This window comes from Lingula anatina, chromosome 2, assembly GCF_051362555.1.
Source record: "Lingula anatina isolate TDL-2025a chromosome 2, LinAna3.0, whole genome shotgun sequence".
NCBI classification, from domain to species: domain Eukaryota; kingdom Metazoa; phylum Brachiopoda; class Lingulata; order Lingulida; family Lingulidae; genus Lingula; species Lingula anatina.
The window spans coordinates 1497236-1515558 of record NC_141768.1 but is presented as its reverse complement, the minus strand read 5'-3'; the positions used below and the strand labels follow the sequence as shown (position 1 = coordinate 1515558).

General features: G+C 36.1%; 1 protein-coding gene and 1 long non-coding RNA gene across 3 annotated transcripts in view; both read left to right on the top strand.

Moving 5' to 3' along the window:
* Positions 1 to 18323, top strand: part of LOC106170141 (eukaryotic translation initiation factor 3 subunit L) — a 20665-nt gene extending 2342 nt beyond the window's left edge. The window contains exons 2-19 of one of the 2 annotated variants that reach the window (XM_087006581.1): positions 5583 to 5634; positions 5869 to 6016; positions 6329 to 6470; positions 6827 to 6896; positions 7074 to 7147; positions 7432 to 7485; positions 7574 to 7600; positions 8200 to 8290; positions 8918 to 9072; positions 9585 to 9755; positions 10303 to 10436; positions 10728 to 10827; positions 11121 to 11194; positions 11685 to 11742; positions 11982 to 12020; positions 12281 to 12373; positions 12797 to 12877; positions 13122 to 18323. In XM_087006581.1, the coding sequence (XP_086862707.1) occupies positions 5583 to 5634; positions 5869 to 6016; positions 6329 to 6470; positions 6827 to 6896; positions 7074 to 7147; positions 7432 to 7485; positions 7574 to 7600; positions 8200 to 8290; positions 8918 to 9072; positions 9585 to 9755; positions 10303 to 10436; positions 10728 to 10827; positions 11121 to 11194; positions 11685 to 11742; positions 11982 to 12020; positions 12281 to 12373; positions 12797 to 12877; positions 13122 to 13145 (1587 nt within the window). In that variant the 3' untranslated portion in view covers positions 13146 to 18323. Of the gene's footprint in view, positions 1 to 5582; positions 5635 to 5868; positions 6017 to 6328; positions 6471 to 6826; positions 6897 to 7073; positions 7148 to 7431; positions 7513 to 7573; positions 7601 to 8199; positions 8291 to 8917; positions 9073 to 9584; positions 9756 to 10302; positions 10437 to 10727; positions 10828 to 11120; positions 11195 to 11684; positions 11743 to 11981; positions 12021 to 12280; positions 12374 to 12796; positions 12878 to 13121 lie in introns of both variants that reach the window. The other variant, XM_087006580.1, reaches the window with a different exon arrangement.
* On the top strand, positions 280 to 3834 carry LOC147763312 (uncharacterized). The gene is made up of 2 exons (XR_015333213.1): positions 280 to 1816; positions 2843 to 3834. It is a non-coding gene; the product is annotated as an uncharacterized LOC147763312 (long non-coding RNA).

Here is an 18323-nt window from a genome sequence, read left to right as displayed (position 1 = left end):
CTCCCCTACACCAAGTGGAAATGTGTCAAAGACGCGTGCAGTGCTAAATTCTGAAGTCGTTTTGTTTGTTGAAATTTGATAATGGAAATAAACAACAGAGTTTGAGACCTAGTGCGTAATGGTGAACAAACTGGATACTCTGATGCTAAGTCGATTTTTCATTCAAAATTGTGCAGACTGCTGTATGACGACAAATTTCGTGAAGAACTCTCATCGACAGCGCAGAACTGCAGGTGCGATAATGATAAAAATCGTCATTTTGAATTAAGACATCCGAGATTTTTTATTATAATTATTGGGAATATAGTTTTGTTACTGAAATAAAAGATAAGTACTTTGATTTTCGATATTTGAAAAAGTCAGCAGACCTTCACTTGCTTCTGTATTGAAAAAAATGACGTCAGAATATGGCTGACATCTAGCGGAATAGGGACAAAAACGCACTTCAACAGCTGGCAAAAAAAGTTGCCAGAATAAATTCTGATGAAACTTGGTAGGTTTATTTTGCGTATTAAAAGTCATCTTCTATCGACTGGAATAAGGTGCACACTCTCTGTGATAGGAGATATCTCAAAATGTTACGGTGTTGCTATGGATAATAATCGGCATGTTGGCCGAAATTGTCGAGTTATATTTCCTTCATTTCACTTTGATTCTGGGTAAATCTCACACTTACAGACGCGTGATAAACTCTGCTACCATGCCTTAATTTTTCATAAGCACATTCAGAGGTAATAAAGTACAATTCTTTAATTTCCGCGCTGGTTGCGAAATTTACAAAATTTCAACCGCGACGTCATCTTAGCGCTCGCGCTCCGTTCTGAATATTTACCTACCCGCAGCCAGTTGCCATATGACTGACTGTCAGGATTTAGGTGTGATTTGAAACGTCATGGATTTTTTGGTACGTCCGCGTCACGAAATAGCGCCAAAAAAGCGGCGCGATGAAAAATGCGTACGTCTGAAATAAATAAACTGTGCGAAAAAACTACAGTGAATTGACTTTTCATATTTTAGAAACTAAACGAGGAGTTATCCGTCTATTGAAAAACTGTAAGCTTTCGTCAATGCACTGTACAGAGTTACAGTTATTTCTCTCCGAATCCAGAAAACAGAAAATTTTACGTGTCCAAAAATGCTTTTGTATAGCGAGGGACTATATTGCGTGGAAATTGTTTCCAAATACGAAATTGGCTTAAAATTGATAAAATGGTCGAATATATATCCAGGTTTTCGATTTTGAAGGGAATTTCCCGCACACTCTCTGGTTAAGAAGTCTCGACAGAAAATCAGAAAAGTTGTGAAAAAACAGTGCAAAATTTCTCCCCTGAGGTAACTCCGATAAGAGTGGACATCTCATTCATTTCCCGAACTTAAAATTACGTTTATTCATCCAAAAAAGTTAGTGACTAACCTCAATTTTCACGCAAAGCAATGATGTTCCATAAGTTGCTACGACAGCATTTTTTTTACCTTGAACTGTGGAAGTTCAAAAAAGTCATGTGATACAAATCATGTGACGCGCAGATTTGGGTGCTAAAATGCACCTTTATAGACCCATATTAAGTCAAATATAAATTTAAGAGACAGAATAAACATTCCTTTTATCAAAGACCAAAAACTTAATACAAATTTAGTAAATTTACCGAAATCCCGCCCACTAAACGAGAGGTGAACTGAGGTGCTTTCCAACGAAACCCCGCTATTTACCACGAGGCAGGGAGAGGTGAAGTAGGTTGTGCGGCAAGTTATGATTTTTATCCTTGCTGAAATATGGAACCCACTTATTTATAGCATGTCAGAGACTCATTATCAGGTACGTATGCAAATTATTTAGATTGTAAAATTTATATAAATGCTTTTTATTACGAGAAATGTGCTAGTTTCGCTCCACTACATACTGTACATAATCAAACACATTTGTTATACATTGTATCTTGTAGATTTGTTGTTAAAATGTGCACCGTGTGACCGACGCAGGCTCTTCAGAGTAATCTAACTCCGACTACAGTTCAGTTTTAAGATTAACTTTTGATCTAGTGTTATTTAGAATACTAATATTACATAACGACATGTGCCTTAGTACGTACGTGTACTGTAGCTGTATTACGTAGCATTGCGAGCACCTGTCATGTGAAGTATAGATAATGTGCTTGACAGTTGTATATATTGATTGTATTATGAATACATCGCCTTTTATTTGTAATAATTAGCAATAGGTCAGAGGAGTATTTGGCAAGATTTAACATTTCCCTTGTCTTTTTTTCAGGCTGATAAAATATTTTAAAAACTTTCTAACATTGGTGTAAGGAAAAAGATGTTTGGATATACATGTAGAATGGGTAGAAGTATTTATGTAATATGAGCTTTTTTCATGATCAGTTAACACTCATTTTCAGTATAAAGGTCCATTTGAAAGTGTAGGGTTTATTTTATAAATCATTGAAAATTTTAAAATCCATGACTTGCTAGTGCAGGTATGAAAGTTGAGACATTTATACACCATACTCGCTTACTGTTGAAGTTGTAGATTTTTACTAAAGTTAAAATGAAGTAGATCTATTGGAGAATGTTATATGGTTTTAAGATCAACAGTAATAAAGGTTTAAAATTTAATCCATTTATGTTTTCTGTATGAAAAAAGATAAAGCCAGTAATTATTACTTTATTATGTGAGTTCGTTAAGTACCACTTTGACATATCTTCCGTCCCTCGCTCATTGTTAGTCAATTTTTTTATGTTAAATGGACCTATATATTGAAAATGGGTGTAAACAGATTGTTTTTACTTTTAGTTGCATGGATATTGTAAATTCTGAATTTATTCTGATTTTCTTTTCCAGATAAAAGAAGAACAGTTTTTTCAGATATTACAGAATCTCTGCCAGGCTTTGAAGTGCCCTGAAAAGTGATCACAATGATATGCTGCATCATTATCATGCATTCCTATTAGTCATATTAAAAAAACTGTCACCAAGCCCTAGTGAAAATTGGTTATCAAAGTATTCTTTGGCAGCACTTACATTTTTTGAAACATAAAAATTGAATTTTTAAAAAGCAATATGACTTCGGTGGTATTTCTTTAAGATAATTGGATGACAGTGTTGCAAACAAGTATTATTATGGACACATTTTTTTCTAATTGGACTCCCAGGAGCCAGACTGCTTTTCACATTCAAACAAGAATTTAATAAGAAAAAAAATGTCAGAATAGTAAAAGAGGTATTTTGAATATATTTACAGTCCACATCCATTTATAGTATATAATGCCTGGTGTTCACAAATACAGGTAGAGCCCTTTTAGGAAGCAAGTTACATATTCCCATATTTTAATATCGGATATCAAATACAAGCATACAGTGTTAGAAATTAAGGCTGGACCGTCTGCCCGGGGCTGACAACTTTCAGAACGGGCTGAGAAGTTTTCCCACCCGGCAGACATTCAGTCCAGCTACTTTTCAAGATGGCTGGACTTTCGGTCCAGCAACTTATTTTCCTAAGAGGCAAACACTGCAAGCATATGAAACTGTTTTGAATAAAGACATAAATTGTCCTTGGTGATCATCATATTTTTCTCTTATTTTAAGTCTTAAAAGGATAGCAAAAAAAAAAAAAAAAAAAATAGGAAAGTCATTAAGTTCAACCTAGTGCAATGAAAGTGAAAATTTTATATTAATTTTGGAAATATTTTTTGTTTTTATTTATGTATTTTTTACATTTTTACACACTTTGTATAACTAAATACTTTCTGTATTCTTACTAGCGCCCATGCATATGGACTTCCTGTGCATGTATACTTGTACCACTGTTTTGAAAATAAAATTATATCCTGTTGTTTTTTTACCCTCTGTTTTTTATTGACTATAAAAGAGGTAACTGTTCATATCAGCCCAAAATGGATTCTCCTGGAGTAAATGACAATTTCCCCCTTCTTACTAATAGTTACCAATCAGTTTTGACATTCAAAATTAGTCTGTACTGTTATTTTTTAATTTATTTTAATATTTCAAAAGATTATTACAGAGTACAGCCACAATGTGATTGGATGGCAAGAATATAAAAATAAAAATAATTGTGAAAACTACCATTTTGGTGGTAAAATGGAATATATATTGTATTCCTATGGGTTCTTTACACTATGTATTCTTAAATGTGAATCTCATACAAACAGTTGTTAATCCTTTAAAATATTCATTTAAGAAACGATGAATTTGTCTGAGCAAAATAAAGAAAAACAAGTTTTTGATTCAGAAATGTTCAATTACCAACATAATTTCATAAGTAACATTGAAACATAGATCTATGCAATGTACATGTACAGGTAGTGGGGCATAGAAAAAGAAGGTGCAACAATATTAAATTTACAAGTTAGATATGAAACTGACACGCATTGTTTGACTATCAATTGAAAACTGTAATAATATCCAAAATAACCGGTGATAATCGACAAAATAAAGTACATCTGCAAATGTAAACAAACGCCGAGTTGGGCCCGTCTTGGGTCATGGATGACGCAAAAACCTGGATTTTGCACGATTTTTGGTACAAAAAATTCTGCAACATTTGTTTCCAAAGATGAATTTTAATAATTTTTTATACATACAACATTGATTGAAAGATACGTTATCTCTTATCCGGAATTTCCCGCACACTCTCTAGTTGAGGAATAGTGGCCAAAGTTATGATGTTGCCAAGGTCAAATTTTACCGCTCAGTGCGACTTTGACGAACGCAAGCTCGCTCTAAACTACATAATTTCAATAGAAGTGTACATGAATATGAAGTCTATATACCCAACAATCATAATATCGTATTAGACTTGCTAAGTGTGCATTTATTTAGAGTATATAGCTATTCTTCGACCAAGTTAAAATTTTTACAAAATTTGAGCCCGACGTTACGTCCTGGCGCGAGAAAACGACGTTATATCACTCCGCATCGACAGTATGTGTCCTACTGTAGAGAGGGGTGAGAAACGTCCATTGTTCTCGTCACCGAGGCTGGCTTTTTTTCAGGGTATGTACGCACAGACAGAAAACTAAGTATTGTGGGAACGTTACTAATGAAGCCACTGGTAGTGCTAGTAGATATCAGCCTGTAGTCTTGAACAAGCGCCTCGATGACGAGTGAACAGTTGTCAAAAACAAAAGACCCAGGTGTGGTAGTTCGACTACTGTTCATGCGTGCCGCAAAGACCAAACCTAATTGCTCCTCAAGGTCACAAAACCATATCCGGTACTGACGGCTAGGCTCGTCTTAATCATATAAGTAGCGCGCTTCCACCGCCTGCATGTGTGAACGATTTTTACTAAAAAAAAAAAAGGGGGGGGGGGGGGCTGGCAAGATGAATTATCAAATCATATTATAGTCTCATGACTGTTTTTATTATATGTTCAGAACACCATTATGATTTTATAAACATCATAACACACTTTATGGCATATAATTTAATCTTTCCCTTCTTTGTTAGATTTTTAATTTTAAGCCTTTGTTGCTGTTGCTTTGCTGGTCTTGACACTTGCATTAACTCTTCACATCTTTTGGGATGACAGACATAAAAACGTTCTGTTCTGTATGTTTTCAGTTTGACCCCTATGCCTATTATCCATCACAATCAGAGTACGAACTGCATACGGGTAAGTTTTTTCTTCTTCCTTGACAAGTATTTATAATATTATAATAATATTTATCTTCTGTAGTTGTCTTCTTAATGTTTTTCTTATAATATATTGTCCTCTTTATGAGTTTAATAAACGGTTAGATTTAATATATGTCAGCATTGTTGAAAGTTAAACTGGGAGAGATTAGGAAAAATTTTAAGGTTCTGTTAATTAGACTTCTGACATGGATTATTATTTTGTTGTCCCCAGGGGATCCTCGTCAGGATTTGGAATACGAGAGGCAGTACCAGCAGTCCACCTACATTGTGCCTGAAGTGATCAAGAACTTCTTGGTCTACTTCCAGAAATGTGTGCATGAGCAGAACCTCTTTGAAATACAGAATGCTTATGAGAATGGGTACACAGAATGTGCTATTTTTATTAAGTCTTAGAATTTAATAGCTGGTTTAGATAATGAACTAAAGAGAGTTGTTTTAAGCAAAGTATGCATTTAAAGTGAAGAAAAAGTAGTTTAAAATATTTTAAGAAAGGGTTTGACAAGAGGTGTTTATTTTCATTTTTGAAGGTCAGGGCCAAATTTTTCAAGTACTTGGAAGAAGGTGAATCTTATCTCAACAGTACACTCTTGCTCTTTTTTTAGGTGAAACCCATAAAGTTAACTTTTTTTCTTTTACGATTTCTTCTTACTTTATAATGTTTTTCAATCCAGTTTCAACAAGCTAACTGACAGGTTCTTCAAGAACTCGGCCTGGCCAGAGGCAGAGATTATAGCCCCTGTGGTTGGAGACGACCCTGTCTTCCTGATCTTATACAGAGAGTTATACTACAGGCACATCTATGCCAGAGTTGCAGTAAGTTTCTGTGTGTTATATCTTTTATGTTTTATTTCAGTAGATGTTTAGGTTATTGAAAATGTCAAAAGTGTATTTTTCTTTCTTTTGAGAAACGATCAACAGAAATAAAACTCAGTTAAGTTTAAAACTTTCAGGAAGAAATAACTATGGCATTGAGTGTACTTCAGAAAAAAATTGTCCGTATTTGATGAGATCAGAGAGAGGGTACTTAGAAAAGTTCAACAAATTATATATATATATATATATATATATATATATATATATATATATATATATATATATACCAAACTTTGTATATTTCAAAGTAAATATTGTCCCTGTGGTATTAACTTTTTTTCTTAAATCCATTCCAGACTGGGCCAACACAGGAGCAGAGATTTGAATCCTACTACAACTACTGCAACCTTTTCAATTACATTCTTAGTGAGTGTCATTCAGTTGTGTAAGGCTTGACTATGGAGTAAAAGTGAAATTATAATTTATAGTTCAGTAGATTTTATCTGAAAATCTAAACACATATGTTCATTCTCCTTTAACAGAACTACTCATAACCTGTATATAAAAGATAAATTGTATTGCCCCCCTCTGTTATGTGTCTAGGTGCAGAGAGCCCAGTGCCCCTAGAGCTACCTAACCAGTGGCTGTGGGACATCATTGATGAGTTTATCTACCAGGTGGGTCAACTGGAACCATGAAGGCATTTACATTGATGTGATAAAACGGTGTGAATCACAAAGCTTCTGACAAAGATTATGTTTATATTCAATAGGCTAATGGGGTAGTTATAAACCCATTAGGAATTGCTAATAAGGGTTTTAAAATATGTATAGATGCTTTGAACAGTTTCAGTAATTATTATTAATTGAAAGACAATGTCATAATATAAGTAGATATTTGATATTTTATAGTTAACATGTATGTACTAGAATTTTACTTGATGCCCAATGTTATCTTCCAGTTCCAGTCATTTAGTCAGTACAGGTGCAAACTTGGAAAGAAGTCTGAGGATGAGGTGGAACATTTGAGGAGGAATCCTAAGGTAAGTCTGAGGATGAGGTGGAACATTTGAGGAGGAACCCTAAGGTAAGTCTGAGGATGAGGTGGAGCATTTGAGGAGGAACCCTAAGGTAAGTCTGAGGATGAGGTGGAACATTTGAGGAGGAATCCCAAGGTAAGTCTGAGGATGAGGTGGAACATTTGAGGAGGAATCCCAAGGTATTGTATATTATCTATTTGTGTATAAAGTCTGCTTCTTGTGCCCTTTTTAAGTTTTCAATGCATGTTATTACAAAATTGTTATCACTTTATCAGAACGCAGGTACTTCATTTTCTTATGTTTGAAAATAAACAGTGAATGATTTAGATTATGTGTTTTATTTTTATCAGAATTGATGTAGGGAAAAATATATAACTTGGTATTTACAACCTTGGCATTTCAAGCATCCCTCTTCCAATTTCCAAACAGTATAGTTCATTTTGAAGATCTCTTATTATCTCATTTGGTTTTTGTCTTGGTGAAGAATAGCATTTCCTAAAAATGCCAATTTTTAGCAAGAAAAAGTTAATTCATTGCTTGAAAAAGCTTTTATAAATCTTTGAGACAATAAATGCAGGCTTTTAAAAAGAAAATATTTCATAACCAAAATTATCTCATAATTTGCAACTAAATGGCATTACCTCTGTGTATATTTCTAGAGTGTTGATAATCTTATTGTTTTTATTTCAGATCTGGAATGTGCACTCTGTTCTCAATGTCCTCCACTCTCTCGTGGACAAGTCCAACATAAACAGACAGCTGGAAGTCTATACCAGTGGAGGTGAGGAGATTGGATACTTCGTAAATGAAAACTATCAAACACAAGCTGTAATATTTTCATATCATTAGCTTATGGCCAACCTGGATGTAGGCCTTCATCAGACTATTGTGAGTAGATGTTATAAATGTCAGGTAATGTAAGCTAACGGTACAAAAATATTTCGGCTTGTGTTTGATCATTTTCATTTATGATCCAACTACCAAGCTAATGAACATTTTTGCTCAGATTTGATTCTTGTTTTAGATCTGTCTCCATCACTGTTTCTCTCAATTTAGTTACAATAAAATGTCTGCTGTATTACACACACGGCAGTGCATTTACACACATTTGAGGTTGATACTTGTATCTCAGACTAAGTCATATTATATAAAATCTTAAAATAAAAATACAGGTTTTCGAATTTTAAATATCTAATGGTTGTTGTCATTATTATGAAATATGTGAGACAAAGGGAGACCTTAATCTTGAACATTTCGTGTTCTCTTTGTTATATTTTGTTGGCTATACTTTATTCTTTGATTAGATTATAGATAAATAAATTGAATATAAGATTAATAAGATTAAAAATAAATAGGGACCTGTTTATCACATACTCTGACATGTTCAGTATATTTATCCCACTAATAGGAGACCCAGACAGCGTAGCGGGGGAGTTTGGTCGCCACTCTCTGTACAAGATGCTGGGTTACTTCAGCCTCATTGGGTTGCTGAGGCTCCACTCTCTCCTGGGTGACTACTACCAGGCCCTTAAAGTACTGGAGAATATTGACTTCAATAAGAAGGTTTGTAGGCCATTGAATGCTGTGTATCGTCACAGGTGAAGGGGTTGTTTGTACTGCTCACTATCATTGTTATTCTTCCATGAAGTGTTTGCTGCTAGTGTGTACTGGTATAATATGTTCTACAGTGCAGACATGAGCTTTTTCCGTGGAAACACGGAATTTTGCATTTTCAAATTCAATTTTCGTGGTTCCTGAGATAAGTCTTGTTAGAGATTTAATAAATGTTCAAAGGTTTTTTTTTAACCTAGACTCATCTCAGATGGTCTTAGAAGATATAGCTGTGTGGTGTTGAAATATATCTTTGCCATCTTAACAACATAGTTTATAATAATTGCACATGGGTTTGCCTTTTTTTTTTCGTAGAACAAGATCAATTTGAATTCAGGATAATTCAGTTTTTGTCTGTCTGGTGTAATTTCATTGTGATCCCCTCATAGTGAAATCCCTCACTGACACATATGTACACTCCACATATCCATAAAGTTATCACAAAATGCTGGTCATATTTCCAGAACATGTACTCCCGCGTGCCCGCCTGTCAGATCACCACGTATTACTATGTGGGTTTCGCATACATGATGATGCGTCGTTACCAGGACTCCATACGCACCTTCTCCAACATCTTGTTGTACATCCAGAGAACCAAGCAGATGTTCCAGAATAAGGCACAGCTCTATGACCAGGTAAAGATGATATTCACACATAAACACATTGTGCTAACACAGTAAGTAGTTGGTTGAGACAGTCACACCTAACACACTTCTGCTAACACAATGAGTAGCTGGTTGAGACAGTCGCAACTAACACAATAATTAGTTGGATGAGATGATCACAAAGATAGCACTGGTACCAAGCAAAGCTTGTATTCACACCTGTCCGGTAGCTTAAAGGGTGTGTTTTGCAGTCTGTTTAAAAAGTAAGGCAGAGTGTAATTATCACCTATAGCAAAGTGTTCCAAGTGTCGGGTGTAGACATGCTCACTTTTTGTCATTTTTTTGTTGTTAGAAGATGGAGGGCTGTACCCATATAGACTCATCTTGAGCATCTGAAGTTCATATAATTTTGTGTAACCTTTTCTGCTTTTGCTTTTGTGTCTAATGAATAAACAAGCAATTAAAATGTTTTTATTCAGGGTCATGTCCACTGCTTGTTCTGTTTCATTTTCTGCATAATTTTAAAAAAAATATTATGATTGTACATATGTAATGGTCTGTGTTCACTTCCCTGTAGATCAACAAGCAGAATGAACAGATGTACACCCTCCTTGCTATATGTCTGGTGCTGCACCCTATGAGGATAGATGAGAGTGTGCACACACAGCTCAGGGAGAAGTTTGGAGACAGAATGCTCAAGATGCAGAAAGGGCAAGTGTTTGCTGTGTGATGTATATGGGGAGGACAGATTTCAAAAAACATTGAAATTTTGTGAACTGACCTTGTCTTTAAGTAGTAAGGATTTTAGTGTAAATGTGGGTAAATGTTGAAGTGTCTTTTGTTTCGTTATAGGGTTCAATATAAAATTTTTCTGATGCTTATATTGATAATATGTCTTCCTTGATTCACATGCAATATCACTTTTGGTATATCCTAATGTAGTATTTTGTTGCAAGTTAGCATGTTTGCTTGTCTTTTAACACGAGTTGCTTTCACATTTAGGGACGTCCTGGAGTTTCAGAACAGCTTTTCTTTTGCCTGTCCTAAGTTCCTGTCTCCCTGTCCGCCAAACTACGACGCCACACCTGCCAACTTCCACAAGGTAAAAAACGAATCACACATAGGTTTTTTTTTAATGAATATCAGTTTTTCTTCACTAATTTGGATAGTTTAACCATAATGAGTGCCATTTCCATGTTGCTAGCTTTAAGCAAAGGGAGATTTCAATTAAATAAATATAAAAAAAGGTATTTTCTGTAAAGGATTGTGTAATAGATTTTGTAACAATACTGAATGTGTAAATATCTATAGAAGATTATCTGATAGATTATCAGTAGCCCTTAATATGAAAATTATGTGAATAGTATAGCTATATAATTCCATATTGTTCTCCAGGAACCGTTTATGCAGCAGTTGAAGGTGTTTATGGACGAGGTTACCCAGCAGGCATTGCTACCAACTATAAGAAGGTGAGCACAGACACATTGTGTACTGTCACATCTAACACAACCAAGGAGGGGATGCTTGAGGAGATTTCCTGATCTTAGGGAATTTTACTCAAGCTCAATTACATTTTCACCTTATTATTTTAGGAATGTCTGTATTGTAGGAGATTTTTTTCTTACACTATCATATATCCAGTCAGTATAAATTATAAATTTTGATTTGTAAATAAGATGTGTAATCAGTTAATGCACACATAAATCAATTTGTCAGTGCACTACTAATGTTGTTTGCTGTAGCATTCCTAACCATGACTGGGTTTAATAGGTTATGTAGTAATAATCAGCAGTCTTTATGCTGCATTTTACAGTTTAAAATTATGCAACATTTTATAGCTTAAAATTTACATTTTAAAATCCTGACTTGGATTTTACAGAGAAAAAAGTTGTGGAATTTTGAATGGAGTTAAGTTGTGGTTTTAATTTTACCGCTTTTTACCCATTTTTTTTTTTTCAGCTATCTGAAGCTGTACACCACACTGACATTATCAAAGCTGGCGGCCTTCATGGAAACGGTAAATGGTTAAGATTATATTTATTATGTTAGATACAGGATTAGGAAGAGGGAAAGAGAACCAGAACCCCCCTTGTGTCACTGCTCTTTGCACTTTTTTTTTGCACTCTGTGATACAGTAACTACTTCCCTGTGAAAAATTTTAAATAATTTTGTACTGGAAAATAAAATTGCAACAAAACTTCACTGTTTAACAGCTCACTGGTTTGTATTTTCTTTTTTTTTTTTTTTCATTTTTAGTCAGAAGAGGATCTGAGAAATCATTTAATGTGTTTTAAGGTAGGTATTTGTTTACATAATGTCTTGTAGTCATCTTTTGGGTACTAAAGAAAATGTTTTTATATTTAGGATTAATTTTTCATTTGTGACCTTTGCTAAACAGATAAAACATTGAATTTTATCATTTAATCAACCTAGGGAAAATTCTCAAGGTCATGATTTTAGTGGTTGGTTAAAACAATCGCAGTTAACTCTATTCCTAACTCAATGAGTAGTTGGTTGAGACAGTCACAGCTAACACATTGTTTCTGTTATTTCAGCACAAGATGAAGAACGTGGTCTGGACAGGGAGCTGCAGTGGTCTGGAGGGAGAGTTCCAGTCTGCTTCTGAAGTGGATTTCTATATTGATCAGGTAAGAAGGCTTGGAAAGTTACATCTTAAGATGAAATTTGTAAGCGAGTGGGTTGTGTTGCTTTGAAAATAATTTTATCATCTTTTCTCCAAATTTTGAAGGACAGTACATGATTTAGGAAAAACAGGTTAGCCTCTCGGCGCCTTTTTTCAACTTGCCTCAATGTCAGGTCTTGGGGAAACAGTTTTGGACCAAAACAAAATTCAGAACAATTTATTTTCTTCAGTAAATGCCTTACTTTTCAAGATATGAAAATGAATAGCTCACATTTATGAGCAAATGAATAAATGTATTCAGTCTTATAGGAAAGACTACCCCATAATAGTCAAATGCAAGTCTTTAAGGTTGCTAGCTTTGAATTCAGGAAAGATATTTTTTGTGTAATTTATGTTTATCAAGTTTTTCTTTTAATCCCCCTCACAGGATATGATTCACATAGCAGACACCAAGGTGGCGCGTCGCTATGGAGATTTCTTTATCAGGCAGATCCATAAGTTTGAGGAGGTAGGTGTATGTGAATGTTGATTTAGAAATTTCTTTTTGTTAGATGGCTATCTGCATTTGCAAAAAAATTATCCATATTTATTTCTGTTATCAAATGAATTTCAAAAATTGCATTAGAAATAAAACAGATCAATAAAAAGGTAGACTTTTCTGTTTGCAAAATTGTTTGTTGTATGTTTTGTAAGAATAGATCCAATGAGTCAAACAGCTTCAAGAATGAAATTTTCTTTTTAATATTTTCCAGGTAATGAAGACCTTGAAGCCTTGATATCAGTGCTACCACATAGCAAAATGGATTCTTGGGGATTTAAAAAAACAAAAAAAAAGTTATTTAATTTTCATTTCCAAGAGGAAGAAATGTACAATATCAGATATTACGACTGATATTTGTCGATGTCAAAAAATAATGTCAGTAAATTATGTTCCAGTTAGTATGGGCATACAAAGTCTGTAATAAAAAAGTAACATCTAATAGTAATAAATTTGAAGAGATAAAAATATTTCCATAATTGCAAAGAAGTCATAAGTATGTTTAAAGATGCATACAAAGTCATTTTTTGCCAAAAAAAAAGCCCCGACCAAATACCATCATATAGTTTCAAGTAGTATAACTAAGAGAAATACCAAAAGGCATTGTTTAATGTTTGAACAGATTTTTCTGCTCGCATTCTATGCTGTAAGTCAATGGGGCAGAAAAGTGGGTCCCGAAAGTAGGTTAAATTTCCGCCTAAAAATTTAAAGAAAGCAGTCTAAGCTCTTATGGCTGACCGAGTGATCTATTCATTTTACCCCTTGGTATGTTGAATTTATTTGAAACTAGTAGAGGTTTACACGTGTTACTGGGAATCCCCGCTCCACCGATGCTCGGTTCGTATGTACCTTTAAGTCTCGCTGAGTAATTGCAAGTGCCAGTGTAACGTGACGGAGTCCCCCATGATAGAGAGTCCGCTTCCCATTCATTTGTACAGGTAAATCTCGCCTTAGATTTTGACCCACTTATGTCAGACTAACCCTTACCATTATAACTATATGGAGGGCGGACTTTCTTTTATATCGACCCTCAGTTTCGTTACACCAGCTTTGAGTCAAGATTTTATCTTCAAACGGTTCTATGTCATCTTTCTGGTGGGGTAGGCTTGGGTGGGTTGTCCAGAAAATTGACAAGATAAAAGGGACACTTCATGGGATTTTCCCGCCAAAATAAATTTCGTCCTACTTGAGTATAATTGCTTGACCTGTCTTTGCACTTGGATTTGATGTTTGTTCCATTTTTAATTGGATATTTTAGTTTAAATGACTGGCCACTCATTATTAACGGCTTGCATATTGCCTCATCTCTCGCAAAAAAAAAAAAAAAATGGCGGGTCGTTTGGTATCGCGGACCTATTCCGCGTGTAATACAGACGTTGAAAACCGGCAGTGGCTACCCGAGGAGGCTGATAAGATAAAGACACAAAGTACGCTTTAGATAAACTTATATAAAGTTTTTTGTCTTTGCTGTCTGAATTTTGGGAAATAATAAAAATGCTTTACAGAACGCACGTATGACTGTGGGGAGAGGCGTGTGGAGAGGGGGCCGTAGCGATAGTCCGAAGGTTCAATAGTCCGAAGGTTCATTGGTCCGAATGTTCACTATAGAACCTTCGGACCAATGAACCCTTGATTAAAAAATCGATGAAAGTGTTACCACTTTTCGGACCAATGAACCTTCGGACTATCAAGACGCCCCCGTGGAGAGAGCCTCTAACAATTCTCTCTGGCGGGAAATTCCTTTAGTCAACGTTTAAAGAAGTGCCCTAACTAACTAACCGATGTCAGGAAGTCTGCTATATAAGTAAACATCAAGTAACAGAGGTAGTACTTTCCACAACACCGTGATAAACGGTTCATGCGCAGTTTTTAATTTTTATTGGTAAATTCACGTAAATGCATACAGACGCCGGCAAGGAGCTGCCACGTGTGACCGGATATATAGTGATCTTTGACCTACACCTGGCGATATTCAGCATTCTCTTTGTGTTTTCAGTTCTTATCGGAGCCTGAATATTAGAACAACCGGTTTCTCCATATAGATACCTGCATTATCGCAAGTTATTTTAAAACAACGAAAATCCCGGAGGTTTCGTGAGATTTCCCCCGCCCGGTGTAGTGTTCACAAATATAATTGCCAGACATGTAAATTAATTTGATTAGAGTCGATTGCTTGTGCACTCGACTCGTTTTATGGCCTTACCTGTAGTTGTGTAACTTAAGTGGACGTGTGCAATTTGAATAATTAAAATTAGTATGTACCGCCAAATACTGCAGCACAGAATCCACCTATAGATAAGAAATACGTATAAAAGACGTCTAGAAATAATATTGGGGGCAGACTGAAGAAGACTCGAAGGCAACCGCTCGACGGAGCTATGGGAGACGGCTTAGAAGTTGGAGGCTTCACGTATAGAACATGTAGTTAGCGATCGTCAACCAATAAACCATTAAACTGGTCATTATGTGGACTTGGGTTTTCTTTGCGCGACCTCACGTAAATATGACACGAACCGTGGAATTTTGAATTGCGTTATCCACCGAGTAAGTTTAAAACGTAATGTCCTATTTCGAGCCCACGCTTGAATTAAGCGTTCTAAATTATATAAGTTTAGGACATTCATCTCATATGTATATGTAAAGGTACATAACATATTTGGCTGAGCTTCGCCAGTTTACGTTCCAATGCGCACAAGGAAGACCTGACTAGACACAAAATGGCCAGACGGGGAGGTAAGTATAGAAAGGGTATGTCTTCGCGCAGCGAAGATCGGTCGGCCAGGCAGTATCACCTACCGGCCGGTAAGTATGAACTATTGTTTATATCTTGCAGTAACAAGTATTTTAATTTCGGATTTTGTGTAAAATTTTGTTAGTTTTTAACGGTTTTTCGTGCCGTGGCAGGGCATGTTCATGTTAGGATTAATTAAAAACTTTCCAAATTCAGTGCAAAGTAGGGGTGACTTGCCGATTTTAAGTAAAATGTTATGATAGTAAGAGAGGAATAAACGGCTCCTCCAGTTTTTAAGTCGATTTTGTATGTAAGTCGCAAAATTTCACGTAATTACGGTACATGGAAGGTTTAGGCAGATTGCTTACTTTTTTTTTAAGACGCAAGAGATCGTTAGTGCATGAAAAATGCAATTTTCGGGAAAAGCTACGCGCTGTTCGTTACGTGGCAGTCGTAGAAAGGTTATATTCAGGATTGCGTCGCGAAAAAAAAAAAAATTAAGATAAGTTTTGCGTTGTTGGTAGTATAGATCGTCTTTTGGTGTCGTTGTTGTATTTTAACATGTTTTCGGGTTATTGTTGCATTGATTCGGTGATTGACGAAATTTCTTCATAGTAAAATAAGGGTTTTACGTTGATATGGTCTTGATCGGATTTTAAAATTTGTAACGTTCAGAGGTATACAGGCTATTGTGCTACTAATTATAACTGTCGTGCAAGGGCCGACAGAGACAAGCGGTAAGATAAGGAACTTCAAGTGTTTGCTAATTGCGTCGATCGAATTACATGTAATAGTTGGAGATTACATCAGAATTTGGTAACATAGATAAGAAGCGGCATTCGTGGTGATAAGGAACGTGTTCTTAGGCAAATTTGAATATAGAGGCAATATCAAAGCTTTGGTCTATAATGGGAATATTAAAAACGGGTGTCGAAATAAACCGGACCGAACTGGTTTAGGCAAGGCACGTGCGTAGGCAGACAGTAATTAAAAACGGACACACAGACAGACAAACACGTGTACTTTTGGACTTTTATATTATGCGAGAGGACAATTAAACGTCGTGACGGGTGATGAAGGAAGGAGGCTCATATGGCGTGGTGAAAACAGGTTAGTTTATCTCGAAGTGAGGTTAGAGACCCAGTATTTATTTTTTAAGGTTATCCTGCTGTTAAGTAATAGGAGCAGAAGATCTGGTACATTCCTAGCGACGTAGGGCTGCTTGTTAATTTAGGTCCACCGATGGATAAATGCAAGTAAGACCAGATGTTTTATTATTTATTTAAAATGGTTCCCTGCTTCCGTATGGGAGCGAAAAATTCTGGTATGTTCCTAGCGACGTAGGGCTGCTTGTTAATTTAGGTCCACCGATGGATAAATGCAAGTTAGACCAGATAATTTCTTTAAGGGTACCATGCTCCACGTTGGAGTGTCGGGACTGGTATTTTAGACCAGGTATTTTTTATGTTGATGCCTGCCCACGAAGGGATAGGTAGCAGAACCGTGTTCTGTGGGAACTGGGTAGAGATTTTGTCTTGCTAATATCTTGTTGTTGTTTGAGTAACCAGCCATGATGATCGATACGACGGGTGTTCTGTGACTTCGGAAACATACAGAGTTTTGCTGGCAATATGTGCCGGATATTGCTGGCAGACAGACCATGACGGCACTGGTAGCTCACACAGTTTTATCTGCAGCATATGGCCAGGTGTTGCTGATGAGACAGGCCGAGACGGCGCTGGAAGCTTGATACGGTCGTGATGGTGCTGGTAGCTTGATTAGGTCTAACTGTGGGTTTTCCTGTTGTCTGGGATGATAGGTGGTGTTTTTCCTCTTCATATTAGCCCTGATTGACTTTGTTTACGAAGAAAGTTTATTTTCCCTTGTGTCTCGTTTCAGGTGACAGTGAATGGTCCCTGCATCGCCGTGCCTGAGTCATCGCCTCCGACCCGCCGCGCATCCAAGGCTGATCCATTAGACCGATCCGTCCTGCGCCTTGGAACCCAAGTAACTCTACAGCCGAGAGTGGTGGACCCCGCCGTTTTGCCGATGATTCCATTGAAAGGCTAAACACTAAAAGACTCAAATGAATTTTAAAGACTTTAAAATATAAGGCGCTCATTTGCCCGGTTTCCAGAGCTATTTTTCCTTAAATTGATAAAGAAAGATATAAATTAAAGGGTTTTATCTCTGGTTTTCCTCCGGGCCTGTCTGTAACGTGTTCTTCTATTAACGTGCTTCGCTTTGTATATATGTTGTAAATATAATGTAGAGTGAATGTCTCCAACGTGATAAATGAAAAAAAATGTATTTTTTTTTTCTGGTAAAAAGGGAAGGCGTGTAGTGTTCACAAATATAATTGCCAGACATGTAAATTAATTTGATTAGAGTCGATTGCTTGTGCACTCGACTCGTTTTATGGCCTTACCTGTAGTTGTGTAACTTAAGTGGACGTGTGCAATTTGAATAATTAAAATTAGTATGTACCGCCAAATACTGCAGCACAGAATCCACCTATAGATAAGAAATACGTATAAAAGACGTCTAGAAATAATATTGGGGGCAGACTGAAGAAGACTCGAAGGCAACCGCTCGACGGAGCTATGGGAGACGGCTTAGAAGTTGGAGGCTTCACGTATAGAACATGTAGTTAGCGATCGTCAACCAATAAACCATTAAACTGGT